Source organism: Anser brachyrhynchus (genome assembly GCF_964034855.1).
Source record: "Anser brachyrhynchus genome assembly, chromosome: 3".
Taxonomy (NCBI): domain Eukaryota; kingdom Metazoa; phylum Chordata; class Aves; order Anseriformes; family Anatidae; genus Anser; species Anser brachyrhynchus.
The window spans coordinates 59,589,829-59,608,955 of record NC_137696.1 but is presented as its reverse complement, the minus strand read 5'-3'; the positions used below and the strand labels follow the sequence as shown (position 1 = coordinate 59,608,955).

The following is a 19,127-nucleotide window of genomic DNA, read 5'->3' as shown; positions in this document are numbered from 1 at the left end:
TTTCATGAAGACTTCACAATGTGCAATATCCATTCTTCATAGATTTAGATATTTTGAAGGAAAAGAAAATATATTATACTATGAACACAGATTCAAACCTCCAAATCTAGTCAATGTTTCTATTCTAAAGTGAACAAGTGTAGTCCAAAACCTGCAGTTTATTTGCTGCAGGGAACCCTTGGTAAGACAATGCTTTGGATCACAACTGTGTGAAATTCATGTGGTCTCAAGGCTGTGGTGACTATTTACACTATGTCAGAGTTATAAAGCTCATCCTGCAGGTATAGGTAACAAGAAGTCCAAGTACCATTACTGACTGCTCCACTAATCACTTACAGATGCCAAGATAAAACTCCTCAATGGAAGTCCACTCAGAGATTCACTGTCAGGGCTTACCAACCTTGGAATTTTTTTTCTCCTCTTTCCCATGGTCAGGTACAGGACTACAAGCAGCATACAGCTCCGCAACTTCAATCCTGCCCTCCAAGTGAGCTTTTTCAGATGTCACAGAAATCGGGTCTGCATCAAGCAATGACTTGGTTCCCTTCCAGCTGGATCTGATAACATCCTTACCAGGCCAAAACATCTGTTCAGAAAGGAGCTCCACGTAGGAACAGCTCCCTCCTTCCCACTCAGCATTTAAAAATGCTGTTACACTTAAATACATAAACAATGTTTATATACTGCTTATATATCAGTTGTACTCTTGGGAACAGATTGCCACAGCCCCCACACAGCTGCCACCTAAACCCTGCAGCTTGGAGCCTCTCAGGCATTTGGGTTCTGACAGTCTGCATCCACACGTCTCCCTCCCTGTTTGTGGTCCCATGCAATCTTCCAGCATCCCGAGGGCATGGCTGCAGCAAGCACCTCGAGCCTGATGGTGGCCAGGCTGTTTTGCATGCAATGCCTAATACATAATGATGTACACAGGACATGCTGGATCACCAAGCCCAATACCCTCTAATGCTGGCAGTCATGTCATATACTTTATTTTATAAAATGACCAACCTTCAGCCTAGAGCTTCTTAGATTGCTTGATCCCATTATCCAGTTTATTGAAAGGTTATTTTAGAGTCTCATTCCTTTGATGGCTTGAACTTGTCTTCTAATTTCCAGTCTCATTTTATATCTGTGCAGTTTATACCCTTCTGGATTCAGTCTACATACTACTGAAGCTATTCTAGTTTGTATGAATTCATTATTTGTTGGAACAAAGATTCAGAAAAAATGGGGTTTTGAAGTTGCATTGTGGGTGCTCAGGATATTCACTTGGGATGACAATAAATTGTTGATTATTTTTATTAAGGGTTTCAATTGTTGATTATTTTTATTAAGGGTTTCATCAGGAGTAGCTCAGAAGAGAATACCCAGTCAGCCTGGTGACTAGAACATGTTCTTTGGTTTAAGTTCCTACTCTATGTTACATATAGTAAGGACTTAAAGTAGGTTTTTCACCTAAACTGACATTACATTTTGTATGTACATTTTGTATGTACATTTTGTATGTTATACCTTCCGTATGTCAATCTGACAATCAGAGCATGTTTGGAGAAACCAGTGCTCTAGAAGGATCCCATCAGAACAGAGTGTAAATAACCTCTCTCCAGCCTGGACAGATGCTGTTGGGGGGCAGAGTGCAATATTCCACCTTTTTGCCCTAGATGCTTTAAGCACTTCCATGGCCAGCATCCTGCCTTAACTTGTATTCCCATGCCTGTAGCTCTTTCCACATGATGTGTAGGAGCTGCATAGGGAGTGAGAGAGTTCACTAAGTGGATAGCCATCTAAAAGAATTGCAATACCAAAATCCTTATGTATTAAACCCTGTGTTTGCAGCTATAATTACACAATGACTAGTGCAGTAAGGTATTACTTTTGTGCAAGGAGTAATGATTAAAAAAGGAGAGAGAACAAAAACTGAAAAGGAAAAGGAAAAGAGGAAAAAGAGAAAAATAATTTTCTTTTGAGAAAATATTGTTCAGGGAAGCAGATCGTATTTGTTTTGCTACAAATACTGCTTTTTAGAAACTTTTTTGTTGCTGTTTTGTTTTGTTTTGTTTTGTTTTGTTTTGATGGTCAGGGACAGTAAAAGGCAAACACTGAAGGAGAGATGGTGATGGGAAACTAATTATAAAAATTAGAAATAATGTATCCTAATAGCTCTACTGTAAACACATAATTTTTTTTCAAGGTTTTTTCATCTTTCAGTGTTTAATAGTTTGCCTTAATTACAACTTTCCTGTAATTGATTTGAGAATCTCTCATACTGAAAACTGTGAAATCCTACACCTAGCATGATTATGACTTTATCTATGTTAGCCAATAATAAAACAAAGTATTTTTTCCTCTTTTGAAATTATCATCTTCCTACTCAGGAAAAGGATTATGAGAGAGTTCTTACTTCACTCGGACATTTTTCTAAACTGGCCATTTGATATCCCTTTTGGGAGCAGGCCAGAAGTAGAGGTGATATATTATTCTCAGGGCAAATCAGAGCTAACCCTGTGATTCAGACCTCTTCCTTAAAATCATAGTTCCTGTGGGTTTCCCAGGCTCCACCAGCATAATGTGATACTATATCTGCTTGGCTTGTTGATAAGGGAAGATTTTGAATTCATCTCTTAAGTCTTCTTATTTAAAGGTGTAACATAGTCTGTGCCTAAAATGGACAAGGTAGAATCTTTTGAACCAAAATTAGGCCTTGACACTTCTTAGTCTATAAATTAAATAAATAAATAAATAAATAAATTAGTTTATTTCATACTCTTTAAAAAGAGAGGCAACCGCCTTTATCTCATCTCTCAAGAGGTTCACCTTCAGTGACACCAAAGCCTGCAGGACACTTGACTGTAAAACATGGGAGATGACCGTGGAGCAATTCTTCTCCTCTCCAGTTTGAAGCAGTTGCAACTTATAAAACATATATAAAATCAAATTTTCAGTTTATTCCATGCAATGCTCTTGATCTGTGCACAGGCTTTTCAAATAGCCTGGAGTGTGCTTAATGAAGCTCCTTCTGTGCAATGGACACACACAAGCATGTCTAATTTTGCCCCATTCTTCCCTAATGCAGCCATCCATATTGTTGCCCACTTGATCAACATCGAGCGGTATCATAACAGCCAGTCAAAAGAAGCAGGGGAGTTACAGAAAAAACTTTCTGGCCTTGGCAAGAGCCCAAATGAAAGCTACTTGAACCCAATCAGAACCTATGAAATGGTAAGCTGCCACTTTTTGGTTTTCCTCATGAAAAAAATTTCCTCTGTGGATTCTATTGTCGGGAAAACTATATTTCAAAGTCTTTTAACCAGAGCGAGAAGGTGCTGCCAGAGGTTAACCTCAATTTCAGCTGAAAACACTTACTCAGAGCTGCAATTTTCAGGTTACTAAGCTCAAAGAAATGTCTATAGTATTTTAATTAGTTTGTCAGGAGACAGCTGGGGGGGGTAAGGAGTGTCATGAATAGTAGACAATGAAACAAACCTGCAAGGAATTTAAAGAACTAAAGTAAACTATAAATATATAGAGCAAACACAACTTCTCTCTCTCTTTTTCTTTCTTCCTCCTTCTAGAAAGAGAAGCAACAAAGGATAAAACAGCAATAGTACATAACATTTCTTTCATAGTTGTTACTTGCCTCTCCCCATGTGTTATCTTCCCCGTCTGGGGGTTGGTTCTGCCCAATTACATGTAGAGTGTGGCTGACCAGGGAAAATAATATGCAACATCCAGAGGCTTGTTGTCTATAGGAAGCACTATATCCTATGCACTGGGAAGCTAGGGACAGTGTGTGCAGGACTATGGGCACCTGAGCCCTGCAAATAAATTGCTCTGATTGCTCTCAGCATGGGTGGAGATCTTCCTTAAAATACTCATGAAGTAAAGAGAAACACAGTCTTTCTGCAATGCATGAGTGTAAAACATGCAAAAGTTGCTCTGCTTTTTTCATTATTACATTATTCTGTACATCAGATGCTATCTGTTTCCTAGTGTACATTGCTGTATGCTGTATGTCCTGCCAAGACTCCCATATGTATTGCTTCTGCTCTTGAGGAAATTCCTGCATATCTAGCATATAGTGAAGGCTGTTTGAACATCATGGATTGGGGGCCTTTCAATCAGAAACAAAGTGAGATGATGGCTGGACAACCATCAGAAGATTTTCATAGTGCTTTTCAGTTACAAGGCATTTTGTCCTGTTTTTTCTCCATTCTTCTCCAGTTTAGATAATGTGACTTCTGCATCTTTCAAAACGGACAAATAAACAGTTCTTAAGTTTGAAGAAAAATAAGCAAATCAATGGTCTCAAGAATATGAATACAAATGTTAGTGCTGAGAAAATAGCCAAAGCGTAACGGTGAGCAAGGACAAAGCTGCCTAGTATCTCTGAATACTCGGTGCCCATTCTCACCACTTACATTTGAAATGTTCCCCCAGAACATAGCAGAGCTCGCAGTACTGAATGGCAACCTACTGCCTTCCAGTATGCATTTTTTTCTCCACTAAGTCTTCCTCTATAATTGATAGGTAGGCTTCTAATTAACATTAAGGTCCTAAATACCCTTGAGAAGGAAAGCTAGCATTTTCTGAGATTCTTTCCCAGATTTTTCATAGTAATAGACCCCACAATTACTTTCTAATTTACGGCCTAGGTTATACTCTAAGCTCTAATGTTTATATTTCTTTTATCTCGCACTTCTGTCTTAGCAGCTATACTCAGAATTAATAAATTATGAAGGAAAGCAAAGCAAAGATTTCTTCTAACTTCAGAGAAGAAAGTTCTGAGAACAACAATTCAGGTTTCTCTTTCTGTTCCATTTTAACCCTCCAGTAGCGATGTACTAAGTGTCTTTGACATTTTTCCTTGTTTCATCTCAACATTCAAACTAGCCACTGTAGTGGAAATGTTCAAAATATCACCTAGATCAATCCTGTTAATATGTTAAAGAATCTGAATACACTCTTCACAGGCACCAATTTGAAAATGTGCTGTGTTCTGTCAAGTGTGAACATTTGAAAGAATGATTTTACTGTAAAAAGTGACTGTAAAAATGACATTGTGGAATTTTATCACCTCTAGCATTTCCATATCAGATGAGTGCACTTTGAAGCACAATATGTGTTTTTTTTTCTTAGGGTATTAAGCTGTAGAATCAACTCACGATCCAGTAGGCATGCTCAATTCCCTCATTCTTGCACATCAGCCCCAGAAAAACAGATATATATAAACGCTTTGCAGGCCAAGTAGAGACTCCATTTACACTCTGCTGGCATATTTAGCTTGAGTCTCATCTTGTGTGTGAGATTTTTACTGCTGTTCTTCATGATTTGCACTTTCTGAGATCAGCATCTGACTGTTGTGTTCAAAATACATCTTCATTCTCACTTCAGTTTATTTTGGTGGGTTTAGACAGATGTAACAGACCTGTGCTGATGTCTGTGAGTCATGAACAAAAAAGGAACCTGATGTAGCCCAGAATATTAATGTTTCAATGCTGACAAGCAAAAAAATGTGAATATAAATATAAGCATAAACATGTCTTTCAAAAAAAGTAAATATTATCCAATGACTGTACAGGTAAATGTAAGGAGCAAGTAAATGAGATATGCTGTTTAAGTAAATGAGAGCATGCCATTTTTATACACCATTTCAGGGCTGCTAAGAACTCACAGACTTTGAGATTTAAAAAAAGCACAGAAAAGCCCCACACTTTGCAGGTGTCTTAGCACTTCATTTTATCACCCTCACATGAATAGGACAGTTTGTAATGTTGTTTTGGTTATTACATCTCTAGACTAAATCTTCTCTTTTCTCTAATCTGTTTCCTTTTCTTTTTCTATTTTTTTTTCTGAGACACTTTTGCATAAGATAAATAGATAAAAGTACAACTGAGACTGCCTAATTTCCTCCTTGAAAATTCTTGAAACAAATAAGTGGAAGCAAACATTTACACATCTGTTTGGGATAAACCTGAGTAGAAATAGAACAGGGGGATGTTTTTCCGTGTTCTTCTACAGTGAAATTGAAGTTTACCTTACCTGTGTGTCTTTTTATGTTGTTGTGGTTTGTTTTTTTCCTATGCTGAAAATATATTGTAGAATTTGATTTCATATATAATAGTAACCACAGTAACAATATTAACAGTGAAAATAGTAGTAACAACACCAACAATAGTAATAGTAATAATATATGCTCATTCTAGAACACAACAGGAGAGGTGCTGACCACCATAGCTGGAGTAACTGGAGTTGTGATAACTGTGGCTCTTGTTTTGATCATGACTTCATCCACAGAGCTCATCAGAAGGTCCTGCTATGAGGTGTTCTGGTATACCCACCACCTCTTTGTGGTTTTCTTTATTGGTTTAATAATCCATGGTATGGGGTAAGTATCTGCATGAACTACATGGTGTATGTGTACACAGTTTGAGATGAAACACGATTCAAATCTTTCATTCTGTGCTTTTCTATTAAAAAACTGGTGGGATCTTTGCTTGGAGACAGATTGCAAAATGAAAATATTTTGAAATTAAAACACACCACTTTTCTGAGGACTTTTCTGTGTTTTAGTCCTGTCAAATACTCTTCTGCCATCTACCATTCTTATGACCTGCAGCTTATCAATGCATCAGTCTGAATGAACTTTCATCCCTGAGAATTGGGGCCTTCATGGGCTCTAATTAATAAGGAGTCCTTATGCTCATAGTTCTTGTGAGGCATTTTCAAGAGAGCTTGTACAAACTTGCCAGGCTTTCAGCACTTCAGCTGCTCAGAGGTGAATGTTCCTGTGCACAACAATCTCTTTTGCATCCATAAATATAAAATGATTTTGCCCCTCTTTCACTGTGGTGGAAGGAATCCCAAATTTCATCACTGCAGTAACAGTAGGCACTACACTGTGAACCACGGTCGTTCTCCAGGCTTAAACAACTCAAGGTTAAGACTAGCCCAGTCAGGTGGCTTTTATGGAGAGAAATGACTGCCAGGTCACTGATGGTCTCCCAGTTACTCAGCATGGAAGGAAGGTCCATCCTGTTGGTACAGGGCTCCTGGTTCTCATGCTGAGGGACAGCATGATGGGAGAGCCTCCCCAGGAAACTCAGGGGTTGATAAATCACGTGTGCAATGTGAGAGCAAGGAGGAGACTGGGAATTAAAACATTTCCATCTTCTGTTTCCAGTTCCACTGACATCTTACCCTTCCTCTCCCTTGTGCACTTCCCCTCATTTCCCTTTTTCATTTCTCTGCAATAGCACTATTATGAATCTCCAGCAGTACATCTACATTCTTGTAATTCAGATAGGGAGTGCAGTTGTGAGGTAAATCTCATGCTCTTCCTCACTTACTATATTTTGTTTCACATCATTGCACAACCTCAGACTGTATAGTGTGGAGTGTTTGGAGATGAAACTATACCAACAGTCTTGTCTCTGTGGTCCAAGCACTAACAAATGATCCATTCATGGGACAGAACTAGACCTAGTCCTAAGTCTTTGTAACACTAAAACGTGTACCGTGTAAGGCCCTCAACAAAAAGTGCTTTGTTCTATAGATCTTCTCCTGCTGACTACCTAGTGTACGCATGACTTTAAGCTCTTGCAATGCTTTTCAGATCTAAGGGCAGTGTCACCTGATGTGATGACAATATCCTTTTATGTCCATTTCATAAAACATTCAGATGGTATTGCCCACCTGTGAAGCACATGCAGACCATCGCTCTTTGACACACAGGAATTTGTTAGCCCCCACCCAGTCTGTGCACGTCTGCTTCCGCGAGGTACATGGAGTCACCATGGGACAGGTAACAGACTGGTTCAATGCTTTGAGGTCTGTTACTTTTTGCACCTCCTTCCTTGTGATTTGAGACTTGCCACACTTAGTTTGGCCTTGAGGGTTCCTGAAATTGGCCTAATTAATTAGTCCCAAGTTTCAGAGTCATGGTTGCAAATACATGCTGTAAACTATATCCTGGCCTGATTAAAAAACACCCCCCAGTTCTCACCTTTAAATCTTTAAGAATCCAATTTCAAACAACTACAATGGACCCTTCAGAACCCTTTGGCTTTGTATGCTCCCTCTACCTAGCCAGCTGATTGACTTTTCCCAGCAATAGATTTCCCTGAAAAGGGGACACTCATTTAGCAGCTCTACTAACAAGATTAGGTGAATCTGATGCTTGCACCAAGTGGGGAGTGCACTGCAACAAAGCAGATTCTGCTGCTCCAACACGTCTCTAACACCACTTGATTTATGAAAAGTTGAGAGTCAAAAGTCAAGACTCAAGTCATCCAATCAAGACAAATTCATCCACTTCACATCTCTTCCTCCTTCCCAGCTGACAAAACCACTTCCCAGCACAAAACCAACTGCTCACTCGAACCTACCTCCTTTTTTGTCCTTCCATCTGAACAGGTGGCAGATGATGACACTGCCATGTCAAAGAAGGCAGCACTTCTTGTCTCCTTGTCTTTTGTAAGACAAGTGAGCAGGACAGGCTAAACTTGTAGAGTCAAAGTAAGTACGGGAAAATTCAGAGGAACTATATGAAACGCACAGGGTTTCTCATAAAAATCTTCCTTCTCTACCCATAATCAACACCAGCTGAAACCTATTTAAACTGAACAGTCAAGACTGATATGTTTGGGAAAATTCACATCATTAACATTCTCTGAAGTAAAGAAGCTAGAATTTAATATGTTTAGAAAGCACACATCTAATTACGGTCCTCCAACTTTATTTGCAGCTTTTAAAAATTCATTTAGAAAGCAGCAAAGGAAAGAGAAGGTCTGTCACTATAAAATTTTATTGTTTTTCTAAACAATACCAGATGTTCATATATAGACGGGGTCAAAGTGTCTGCTCCAAAGAACTTGGAAGTCATTTTGATTTTGCCACAGAAAGTAAAACATACATTCTCTGTGCAAGAACTCTCCACCCTTCATTGGCACTGATGTATACCAATACTATAACATACTTCTTGCACTTGGTCAAAAAGTCATGGTAAACTTAAAGGAAATGTAAAGAGAAAAGAATAGGCACAAAATGTCCAGTTCTTGAACTTCAGTTTTCTTCATGTCTGCTTTCAAGTACTAGTACAAAACCTACAGATGCATAGAAACGTTGCAAAGAAGCATATTACTGATGAATATTTTTGTTTTAAGTCAGCTAATCCGAGGTCAGACTTCCCAGAGTCTGCTGCTTCATAATGTCACTTACTGCAAAGATCACTACTTGGAATGGGAGAAAGTCACTCAGTGCCCTTTGCCGCAGTTTTCTGGCAAGAAACCTGTGGTAAGAGTGATGTTTGTTTTCTGTTTTTAACCTAATGTCCTCCCCTGAGAGGCTGTGTGTCTTAGATAGTGGGGGGGCTGGAGTGTACAATGCTAAAGACTGGCATTTAGTGTCATGTTTTGAGAGTAATTGCATATTTCTGCTCCACAACCTCTCCATGTGCCCAGAGAAGATAGTGATCCCCACCTCCTATATACCTCCTATATAATCTGTATAGACAAGTAAAGATAAAGATGTGTAAAAATTAGGTGTCATTAATAATTGTTATTATTTCTGCAACATTAGTTAGCAAACATTCCCTTTGAAGGGTATAGATTTCAGAATTGGACCCTTTTTTTTCCTTTTTTTTTTTTTTTAGGACATTTACTTTTTACCGTTCAGCATCACCAATATCCTTGATGTGTTTATTGCATGAAAATAGCCTCCAAGTGAAAACCTTATAAGGGTAGAGATACAGAAAATACAACGAACAGGAGAGCTAGAGGTTCAAATTATTATTATTATTATTATTTTAACTAATAGTGTTTTAATATGAATAGTCTAAATACCAAGGGAGAATAAGTTAGAGATAAAACTATGTCCTTGCTTTGGGGCACATACTTCCTGTCGTCCAGCCTTGATGTCTTAAGTTGGGAAAAATGTATAGAATTTGAAACAATGAATTATGAAAGAGAAAGGCAAAAGGCAGGAAAAATGTCCCACGGAAGGGTGGTTTTGCTGCAACAAGATTGCAAATCCACAGGGGGTAATTAAGTAGCAGACTTGTACAGTGTGTCAGATGTCTAGCATCTAAACAAAATCATTTAACATTTACAGCTCAAGATTTAGCTTGCTCATATGCAAGTTTTTGTTGTTTCTTCCAGAAAGAGAAAACATATGAAAGGAAATCTTAAAGTAAAGGAGAAAAATTAGCATTCAGTATCTTGCAGCTCTTTTAATGGCTGACATAGATTTTTCTTAAACTAAACTATTGTTAGCCACTACCCAACCTGCATATTAATGAGAAAATGAATGCCTCTCTAAAAATTTCAGCTACATGTCACCATAAAAATCAATACATGGCTACGCACTGTGAATACAGACACGAACTTTCCAACAGCATGCTTTGACATTCATTATCGTAAAGCTAACTGGAGAGAACTTCCGCTTCTCCATGTTAAACGCACTTTGCCACACTCTCCTGCGTACCCAAGGCCATACTTGCAAAGTTACATTACTTTAAATGAATTGTGATAATACCATAGGGCATATAGATTGTTTCTAGGAACAGTGCTTTGCTGGATGGGTGGTGTGCTATGGTGGGATACATGCTCGAAACTGCAGTGGGCTCAAATCCATTCAGAGGCTCAGAAGTGATGGCAGTACTGGCAGGGTGGGGGCAGATGTGGCTGAGCAGAGGGGGACAGGCTTGTGCACAGCTGGGATTGTGCAACATGGCACCAGTGCACACACAATGGCTCCTGGGGGAGGCTGAGGCAGTAGAGCCCCTCTCTCAGCCATCCCACCGTGCTCCATATCTCATATCTCTGGCCAGAAGCCATGTTGTTTAGCAGCCCACCCCTCCTGGTGGATGCCCTGTTGTTGGAAACCAGCCACAAGATATTTTGGATTGAATGCTCCATTGCATGGGAGCAATGGCACATTTGAAATCTCAGCTGAGCTCTCGCATGGGAGAGCCTGCAGCCTTAACATTCCTGTCACGTGCTTTTATTTACAGGTAGCACAAATGGAAGGGAGGAAAAACAGGTCTCATCATTATTGTGCCTTGATGTATGCTAATATATTCAAGACGTGTGATTACCCACTGTGCAGAGACACCTGTAGTATTTAGGGACAATGAATGTATTGGCTTTCTGCTTTAACTCAGAATCTTCAGGCTTATGATGGTTTCTTCCCATTATTAAATCATGCTTTTTTTTTTTTTTAATTTTATTTAATTTTCAAGACTTAACCTTGGGAAATTGCTACTCCATCCTCCAAGCATGTTCTAAGGAAGCCACATAATTTTATGGCTTGCTTCTCATAAAAGATACTTTATAACCCCTGTTACCCAGCTTGTGGAGCAAAGTCAATGTTTCAGCAAGTAAAGTTACTTTGGAAATTTTAAAAGCCAAATGATGGTGGAGTACTCAGATCGCTAACATGAGTTATGTATGTAGCTGAACTGGAAATAAAACTGTACCTCCTAAAACAAACAAACTTTTTTTTTTTTTTTTGGTTTTAAATTCTGAAGATTCAATTACATATAATTACCTAGGCTGTCATGGTACAACTCAGTAAAATCATCAGCTAGTATCCTTGAATAGCCAAGTACCTTGGATCATTCTAGTGATCAGGACGTACAATCAGCAAGTACAAGTACAGCGATCCTCTGCAACAATTAAAGTACAATCATCTTAGTATCCTAGATGGAAAAAATACATTTATGGATACAGAGCCGACTAATGGATTAAATGGAAATAAATTTTATTTCTCTAATTGTGTATTTGGGACTGAATGTTTTCTCATGCTGCTTCAGAAAACACACAGCTGGCAATTAGAGGTACTCGTATCCAACCCTTCTGAAATATTTCAGACTTTGAGGAGCAACAGAACAGTGAGGATATAATGGGTATCAATGTATGCATCTATACTCCTTCAGGTCCAATAATCTCTCTATATAACTCCTAAATAGATTAATCTTTTTGCCTTTTAGTAGGAATGGATTTTAAAGGACTCTTCTTGGCCAGAACACAGATAGATATTAGCACTGCTTTTAGAGTGTTTCTGTGATGGAGTCCCATATGTCTGTTCTGTGAGAACGCCAGAATTGCTGTGGTAGCAACAGAAATACTCTCTTGAGAAAGGCAAATGAAAAATCACAGAAGAGAAAGCAAACACTTTCATTTTAGGCTATCTGCTGATTTAAACCAGAAATGCAAAACATTTTTGTAGAAGTTGAAATAAATGTTGTTTTTTAATATGCAACTTCCTGCAGGCTTGGAAGTGGGTTTTAAGTCCTGTGGTGTTGTATATCTGTGAAAGAATTGTTAGATTCTGGAGATTTCAACAGGAGGTGGTCATTACTAAGGTATGTAACATAGCGTGCATGTCTGTGTAAAAAGAACATAATGCCAATGACTTTTTTATCTTTTATAGATAACTTCTCTATATTATGACCTTATTTTTTACTTCCAGCTTCAGCAGCTCTTTCATCATTACTATGGTTTCAGCCAAGTATTGATTTTAGCATTTTTTGCATTTATTCCAATAGCAAGTCCATAAGAATATTCCGTATGGGACCAAGCCTGATTAATGAAATACCAGACTTACAAGGCTACACCAGTATATCACAAACCTCTGTGCTAAGGCTATCTCTTTTCAGTGAACTGAAGCACATCTTCCACTGCAGTAAACGGCACAGAGGCTCTTGACTTTAGCACAATACAGTTTTTACTTTAAAATCTGGAGGCTTCCAAGGAGATTAAGCGTTATATTATCAGTCAGCATAAATAGTCAAAGCATCATTAAAACTAGTACAACTGTGACAATTTATCCCAGTTGGAAATGCCTTTGTGTGCTGAGGCCCCATTTAATTCGTGGTAGAATGGATCAGGGATGTGGCTGTTGGAGCAGCTGTGTCTACACATATCAAGCCAGCAATCAGAAGCAGGCTTATCTTGTGTGAGGGGGAAAACATCCAGGATAAGTCGTGCCTCTGATTTCATAGGGTGGTTGTGATCTGAGCATCTCAGTATGCCATGTGTGACATATAAAACTGTCTGCTTAACTGAGATTACCTCTTAATAAAAGTATTTTAGGATTGAACTCCACTGGGCTTGATTCTTCTTGCCAAACCAACAATAATCCTACCCATACATACAAGTTAATTGTGTTACATGAGAGTAAAATTGGAAAATTATTTTAGCCTGTCAAGGAGTACTTCTGCGTAAGCTCTACTAAAATGGAAAGTTGACAAAATGTTGCTTTGTTACAGCCTTTAATCTGTTTCTTAGACTCACAAAGCAAGCTGCTTCATGTTTCATACTGTATATGCTTGCAAGTTATTGGGCAGCAGCAGCACCGCAACACAGAGGTTAAGCCATTACCTACAAGACATTTACAAATTACTGTGCATCCCAATTTTGATTAACTCATAGCTGGACTCAAGTAGAAATGATTAAATCTTCAGCTGTAGCTTAATGGAAACAAACTATTACTCTTCTCAAGGAAAACAAAGTCTTCCCTTTTATTATCGTTTAGGTGGTGACCCATTCTTCTGGAGTCCTTGAGCTTCACATGAAGAAGCATGGCTTTAAAATGGAAGCTGGTCAGTATATCTTTCTGCAGTGCTCGTCGGTGTCGTCGCTGGAGTGGCACCCTTTCACCCTCACCTCAGCTCCTGAGGAAGACTTCTTCAGTGTTCACATCAGGGTGGTTGGGGACTGGACTGCAGCCCTCTTCAAGGCCTTTGGAGAAGAGAAAAAAGCTTTCAAGGAGTTGTGGATGTTACCAAGGTTTGAATATCAAACAATACATTTAAAAATATTAATTTTATGTTTTAAAATAAATTTTAACATTTTTTATTTCAATTAATTCTGTGCGTGTTCCTTATGGCACTGTATTAGATCATAGTTCTGGATCCAGAAATATGCCATTATGGTAAAAAAAAAAGAAAAAAAAATAAATACAGTTATGAGCTTAGTCCAGTAACTATCAAGAAGACCTGATGAATAATCCAAGATTTAAAGTCCATATCGAAAGAAACCTCTCACTGAACCTTATTTCTTTCTAACAGTCTCCCTCAACTCTGTCTCTGATGCCCAAATCCTGTCCTAATATATAAAAGTTATTGACATTTATATTCTGTATGTGGCATCTTAATCCACGCAAAATGGTGATCCTTCATTGTTGCAAACAGCAGGGATCTGCTGAAGTTAATGGAGCCATCCTGACTTACACCTGCTAAATATTTGGCTCTACATGTGATGGATTCAAACCATTTAGCTACTCACAGCCACAGTGGAGATTTTCACCACAGAAAATAGACCAACAGAGGATCATTTCAATTGCAGGGGAGTGTGTAGGTTCTGCCACTGAAGTGACTGCTTCTCCCCCCAAGAAAGCTGCTTTTGATGAGGTGGTTCCAGTAAAACTAAACAGCAAAACGCACTTGTTTAACTACATTTACATAATTTAGTGGGACTTGGATGCTAGTGAACTTTCCCCTAAAAAGCTTATGCCATTAAGCTCCAGAGGCAAAAAGACTGTGGGGGCATAGAAGAAAGTCTAGTGTGGTCCTTGCATTATCAGTTAATAAGAATTAGAAATGAAAGTTGAGCCTTTGTTAAAGGCAACTGGAATGAGAATTATGCTATTTCAGCAGAACTGGAGCACAAATGGCCTGAAGTGATTGACAGCCAGTGTAAGGGAGAAAGAGAAAAATATTATCAAATGTTGCTGGCCACAATGCAGCATTGAAATAAACAGCACAGTCATATATAAAACCTCTTCTTTATAATCTTGTTAGGCTGCCTAATATCCCAGTCCAGTTGCTTTCTTGAAATATATTAAAAAGATTATTTCAATAGTTAAGCTAACAATAAAGCAAAAAACAAGTCTTTTTCACATTTTTCTGTATCTAAAGATAAATACCAAACTGGTAGCTATAGTCAAAAATGACATTTTGCAGAAGGTTCTAAAAACAAAGTATGCATACTGCAATTAATAAAGGAATACGGAAAGAAAATATATGTGTATCTAAAATATATTTGTAATCCATAACCAGGAACAGTCTATATCCCTATTTTCTAGTCCTCTCTTGGCATAAGCAAATGAAATATATTTTTTGTTACTTTGTTTACTATCTTCCTACGTTCCAACACACTCTCTGTTTCAAATGAACAGGTTGTATAGTTCAGTTTCTCTTTCCCTGCCTTTTTGGAGTCTTTGTATTAGGCTAAGCTCTCTAGCTGCTGCACAGCAAGGCATTCAAACCAATGATGGGAGCTCTGTCACCTGGTGATTTAGGTACATACTGACAAGACAAATACCTGTAAGGAATGATTTAGATATAATTGATCCTGGTTTATAGCATGCTGACAGATTAAATAATCTCTTGAAATTCCTTCCAGATCAATTTCTTCTCAATCTACTAACAATAATGAGAATTGCTACCAAGCCCACATTGAACTATGTAGAACATTTTACATATATAACCTAAATCATTCCTGTTTTACAAGAAATTTTGAGTGCTCAAAAAGCACAGGACTTGACAGTAATCTGAATAATGACATACATTAAAAATAATTAATTTTGTTTATATCTGAGGCCAGATTTTCAAAAGTTATCCCTGAGTTGCTCTTTCATTTGCTACTGCAGTTGCAGAGCGTTTGGAATACTGAAATTAAAACAAGCCATGTGACAAGTATGAATGAAAGGGAGAACGTTTGCTAGGACTTCAAGTACATTTCAGGAAAACAACAATCAGGTTTCAGATCCATTGTGTCCCTATATTGATGTGTACCATTGCTTGGTGATCCTACTTTCCTTTCCTGTTAAAACACTTAATTGTCTCCATGTCTGCATATTTGTTCATACCGTTGAAACCGAACTTTTAAGATGACTTATGCAAGAAAGATCACAAAACATCAGAAAAACTGAAAGAAGGAGAACAGGCCATTTCTGAAGACTTGGTGTTAGATTGTGAAACAATCTTCCAGAGCACTTACGTTATTTAAAGACAGACTAGACAGAGCACTCAAAAGGAGTGTGTATTTACATTTCATGTTTCTAGAGGAATGAATCAGATTATTTAATAATCTTTTTCATCTCTAATGTTGATCAAAATAAATGCTTCAACATCAACAACATTGATTATAGGGGCTAGCAATATAAATAAGTGTTTCTCCTTACAAATTTCACCTCTATGTCAGATACTAAGTACAGTATTATTGCCAAAAATGAATTTCTGTAATATTAGTTGTTCTGAAAGAGCTGAGAAAATATTAGTTTCCTTGCATATGATGACCTCTTTTTGTTTTCTCTTTTATTACTTTAATACATAAGAAGAACTTTTCAAAATGATTAATATAATCAGTTCATCTTTACTTTGATATATACAATACAGAAAATAAAGCTCTAAAACAGGATGCTTTTCAGTAATTCATAATTAAATATGCAAATTCCTCAGCTAAATTTGGACATGCAATTATATGACTAATCACATTTCAGAAAGCCAGAAAATTGCAATTGCATGCTTAAATAGATGGCCAGGCCCCAAACCCACATGGGTGCTCTTGTTCTTTCATTTCAGAAAAAAACAGTTGCTTTGCTATTAAATGACACCCAATGAAAATTAAATGTGTTTGTATGGGTTATTCACATGCCAACTTAGGCACATCATTCCTCTTTTATTTTAACAGAAGCTCAATTTTGAAAACACGTAGCCCAACACATTTTAACTTTTCTGTCACTTTATATGTTGCTGACCCCTGACTAAATGTTTTCTTGCTGTAGACTGGCTGTGGATGGACCGTATGGATCTGCAACCACAGACGTTTTTCACTACAGAGTGAGTGTGTGCATTGCAGCAGGGATAGGAGTCACACCGTTTGCCTCTATTTTAAAATCCATTTGGTACAAGTGCTGCAATCCTAACACGGTACTGGCGTTGCAGAAGGTAGGTGGGAAAGTTTATCACTCCATTAAAAAACTCCACAAATAAGCCAATTGTGCCAGGGTAGAAGGGCAATTCAGAGCTGGAGACTCACTTGAGTGCTATAACCTGCCCTCAGACACAGTCATTCACTTTCCAGCTGCTTCAGGAGCCGTTGTGTGGTAAGGTCTCCCACATTCCCTGTCATTTCCTGAGGAATTAAGTAGCCCTAGTTGCAGTGTTTTTAGTAAAAGCTGAAGAATAAGATTTTCCATAGAAATTGGAGACAAATGCAGAATGTCTTTCATAACTAGACCGATATAGAGAGAGAGCTAGAAGACAAAATTGTCTTCTTTCCTATAAAACAAATCTTGCAGGGTCATTTCAGGGAGCCCTGATGACAGAACTTGCTCCTTGTCCAGACACAGGCTTCACGCGGGCCCTTGGGGTGTTTGTCCTTACCCAAAATGCTGCTTTAAGCAACCACCAGCTGCTTTTCTCACCTTGCAGAATCAGAGGGACATTAGCAAGCAAGAAGGAACGAAAAAAGGCATTTAAGCTCTGGATGAGATTCATATATCAAGATGCATATTGCTGCCTGTAAACCACTTTAATTATTTCATTGAAAAAATATACTGTGGGCTCTAAGGCATGGATGGCACCAATTAACGTAACAAACTCTTGATGGGAGAACCTATTATACATCTTCTGCTAAAGAACAGTGTGGCAGCACAGGAAGAGGACAGGTGAAGAAAAAAACGAGTGAGGCAGGGTGAGGGATAAGAAGGTAACAGAAAAAAAAATCAGCGTTAAACGTGTTCTTCCCTATCTACCATGGCAAGTGGTAACTTGCAGATTTACAGCTTCCTTTAGCTCTTTTTTTCAATGTAAAAGCTGAATCAGGAACTGTTCAACATTTCACATTTAAGGACAGATGTTGAAATTGCATTGGAGTGGACAGATCTCTGAGAGGGTCAGTACATACGGAGCTGATTGTGGGGCCAAGGGGCTGATTTTTCTAAATGAAAGAGTGTTAAAGCTGGCATCTTAATGACAAGCTGCCACTGAGAAAGCGTCTGGGATTTTAGCAACTGAGGAGTTGAGGACAGGTTCAAATTGCCAGGGGGGATCTTTGAGGCAGAAAAAGCTGTGAGAAAGGAGGGAAATAAAAATGAAAATATGTGCTAGATGTGAAAAGTGTACTTGCAAACATTCCCATTGTACCAGAATGATTATTTCCAGTGGAGAGCTACATATATGCATAGATGTGTTACAAATGTATATTTCACATATTATATATGCAAACACGTAAAATTGTTATTATCATTGCTGTCATTGTCTTAAGGGGAAAAGAACTGAATTTAAATATACTTTGAGAGAATAGTATACCTCAGGGTGTTCATCCATAGCTCAGGGAGAATATTGGGTAAGTGAGTCTACAAGGAAAATTGTATGGTGCATTCTGCCACAGTTTTCAGCTATAGAGTTCAGTTTTTTGAATTCCCGTGAAATACAAAATATAATGATTTCTATATGTCCTTTCTCTATATCTCGTTTTCCTTATTGGTGCAATGGGAATAGCAATGCTTATTTTTCACAGGTGTTATAAGGCTAAACTTCATCTGTTTGTAAAGTACTTTGAAAGCCTGGATGAAAGGTTCTGGGGGAAGCTCACAGCATTCCTAAAAAAAAATAAAATAAAATAAAAAAATCAGTCATATTGTCGAGAACGATTATTTATCTCCCCTCCATTGGTTAAAACCTTCCACTTGTGGTATAATTACAAATAATTTAATCTTCCTCAAAGTATTCAGCACTCTCTGCCATGATGAGTACCATAGAAATATCTATTAAGGAAATAAATAAGAGGTTTTTCTTTTTTTAACAGCTTCATTTTGATTTGAGTACAGCTATCATTATGCTTATTGAACTAATATTTCTTAGTGTTGCCCACATACTGTTGAGATATAAATACTCATAGCTTCCATAATGTCTGCAGCTGTATAACTTAAAAAATTAATTAAATAAATAAAACCCAGCAAATCAAAATGAGTACACTTTTATCTAATTGATTCTTCACAATTAAGTAGCCTTAGAGCCTTCATTTCCCCATCATTCTTCGTGATGAGGAAGGGAACTGCTACTCGTTATGGCTGGAAAGTTTCTACTGGCTGTAGTTGAGAACAAAAATATCTTT

At 38.0% G+C, this 19,127-nt stretch overlaps 1 protein-coding gene across 1 annotated transcript in view; it reads left to right on the top strand.

Moving 5' to 3' along the window:
• NOX3 (NADPH oxidase 3) overlaps nucleotides 1-19,127 on the top strand; it is a 40,690-nt gene that overhangs the window by 7,208 nt on the left and 14,355 nt on the right. The window contains exons 2-7 of the mRNA XM_080585237.1: nucleotides 3,077-3,222; nucleotides 6,207-6,388; nucleotides 9,165-9,294; nucleotides 12,272-12,364; nucleotides 13,537-13,790; nucleotides 16,792-16,954. Of these exons, the coding sequence (XP_080441363.1) occupies nucleotides 3,077-3,222; nucleotides 6,207-6,388; nucleotides 9,165-9,294; nucleotides 12,272-12,364; nucleotides 13,537-13,790; nucleotides 16,792-16,954 (968 nt within the window). The remainder of the gene's footprint in view (nucleotides 1-3,076; nucleotides 3,223-6,206; nucleotides 6,389-9,164; nucleotides 9,295-12,271; nucleotides 12,365-13,536; nucleotides 13,791-16,791; nucleotides 16,955-19,127) is intronic.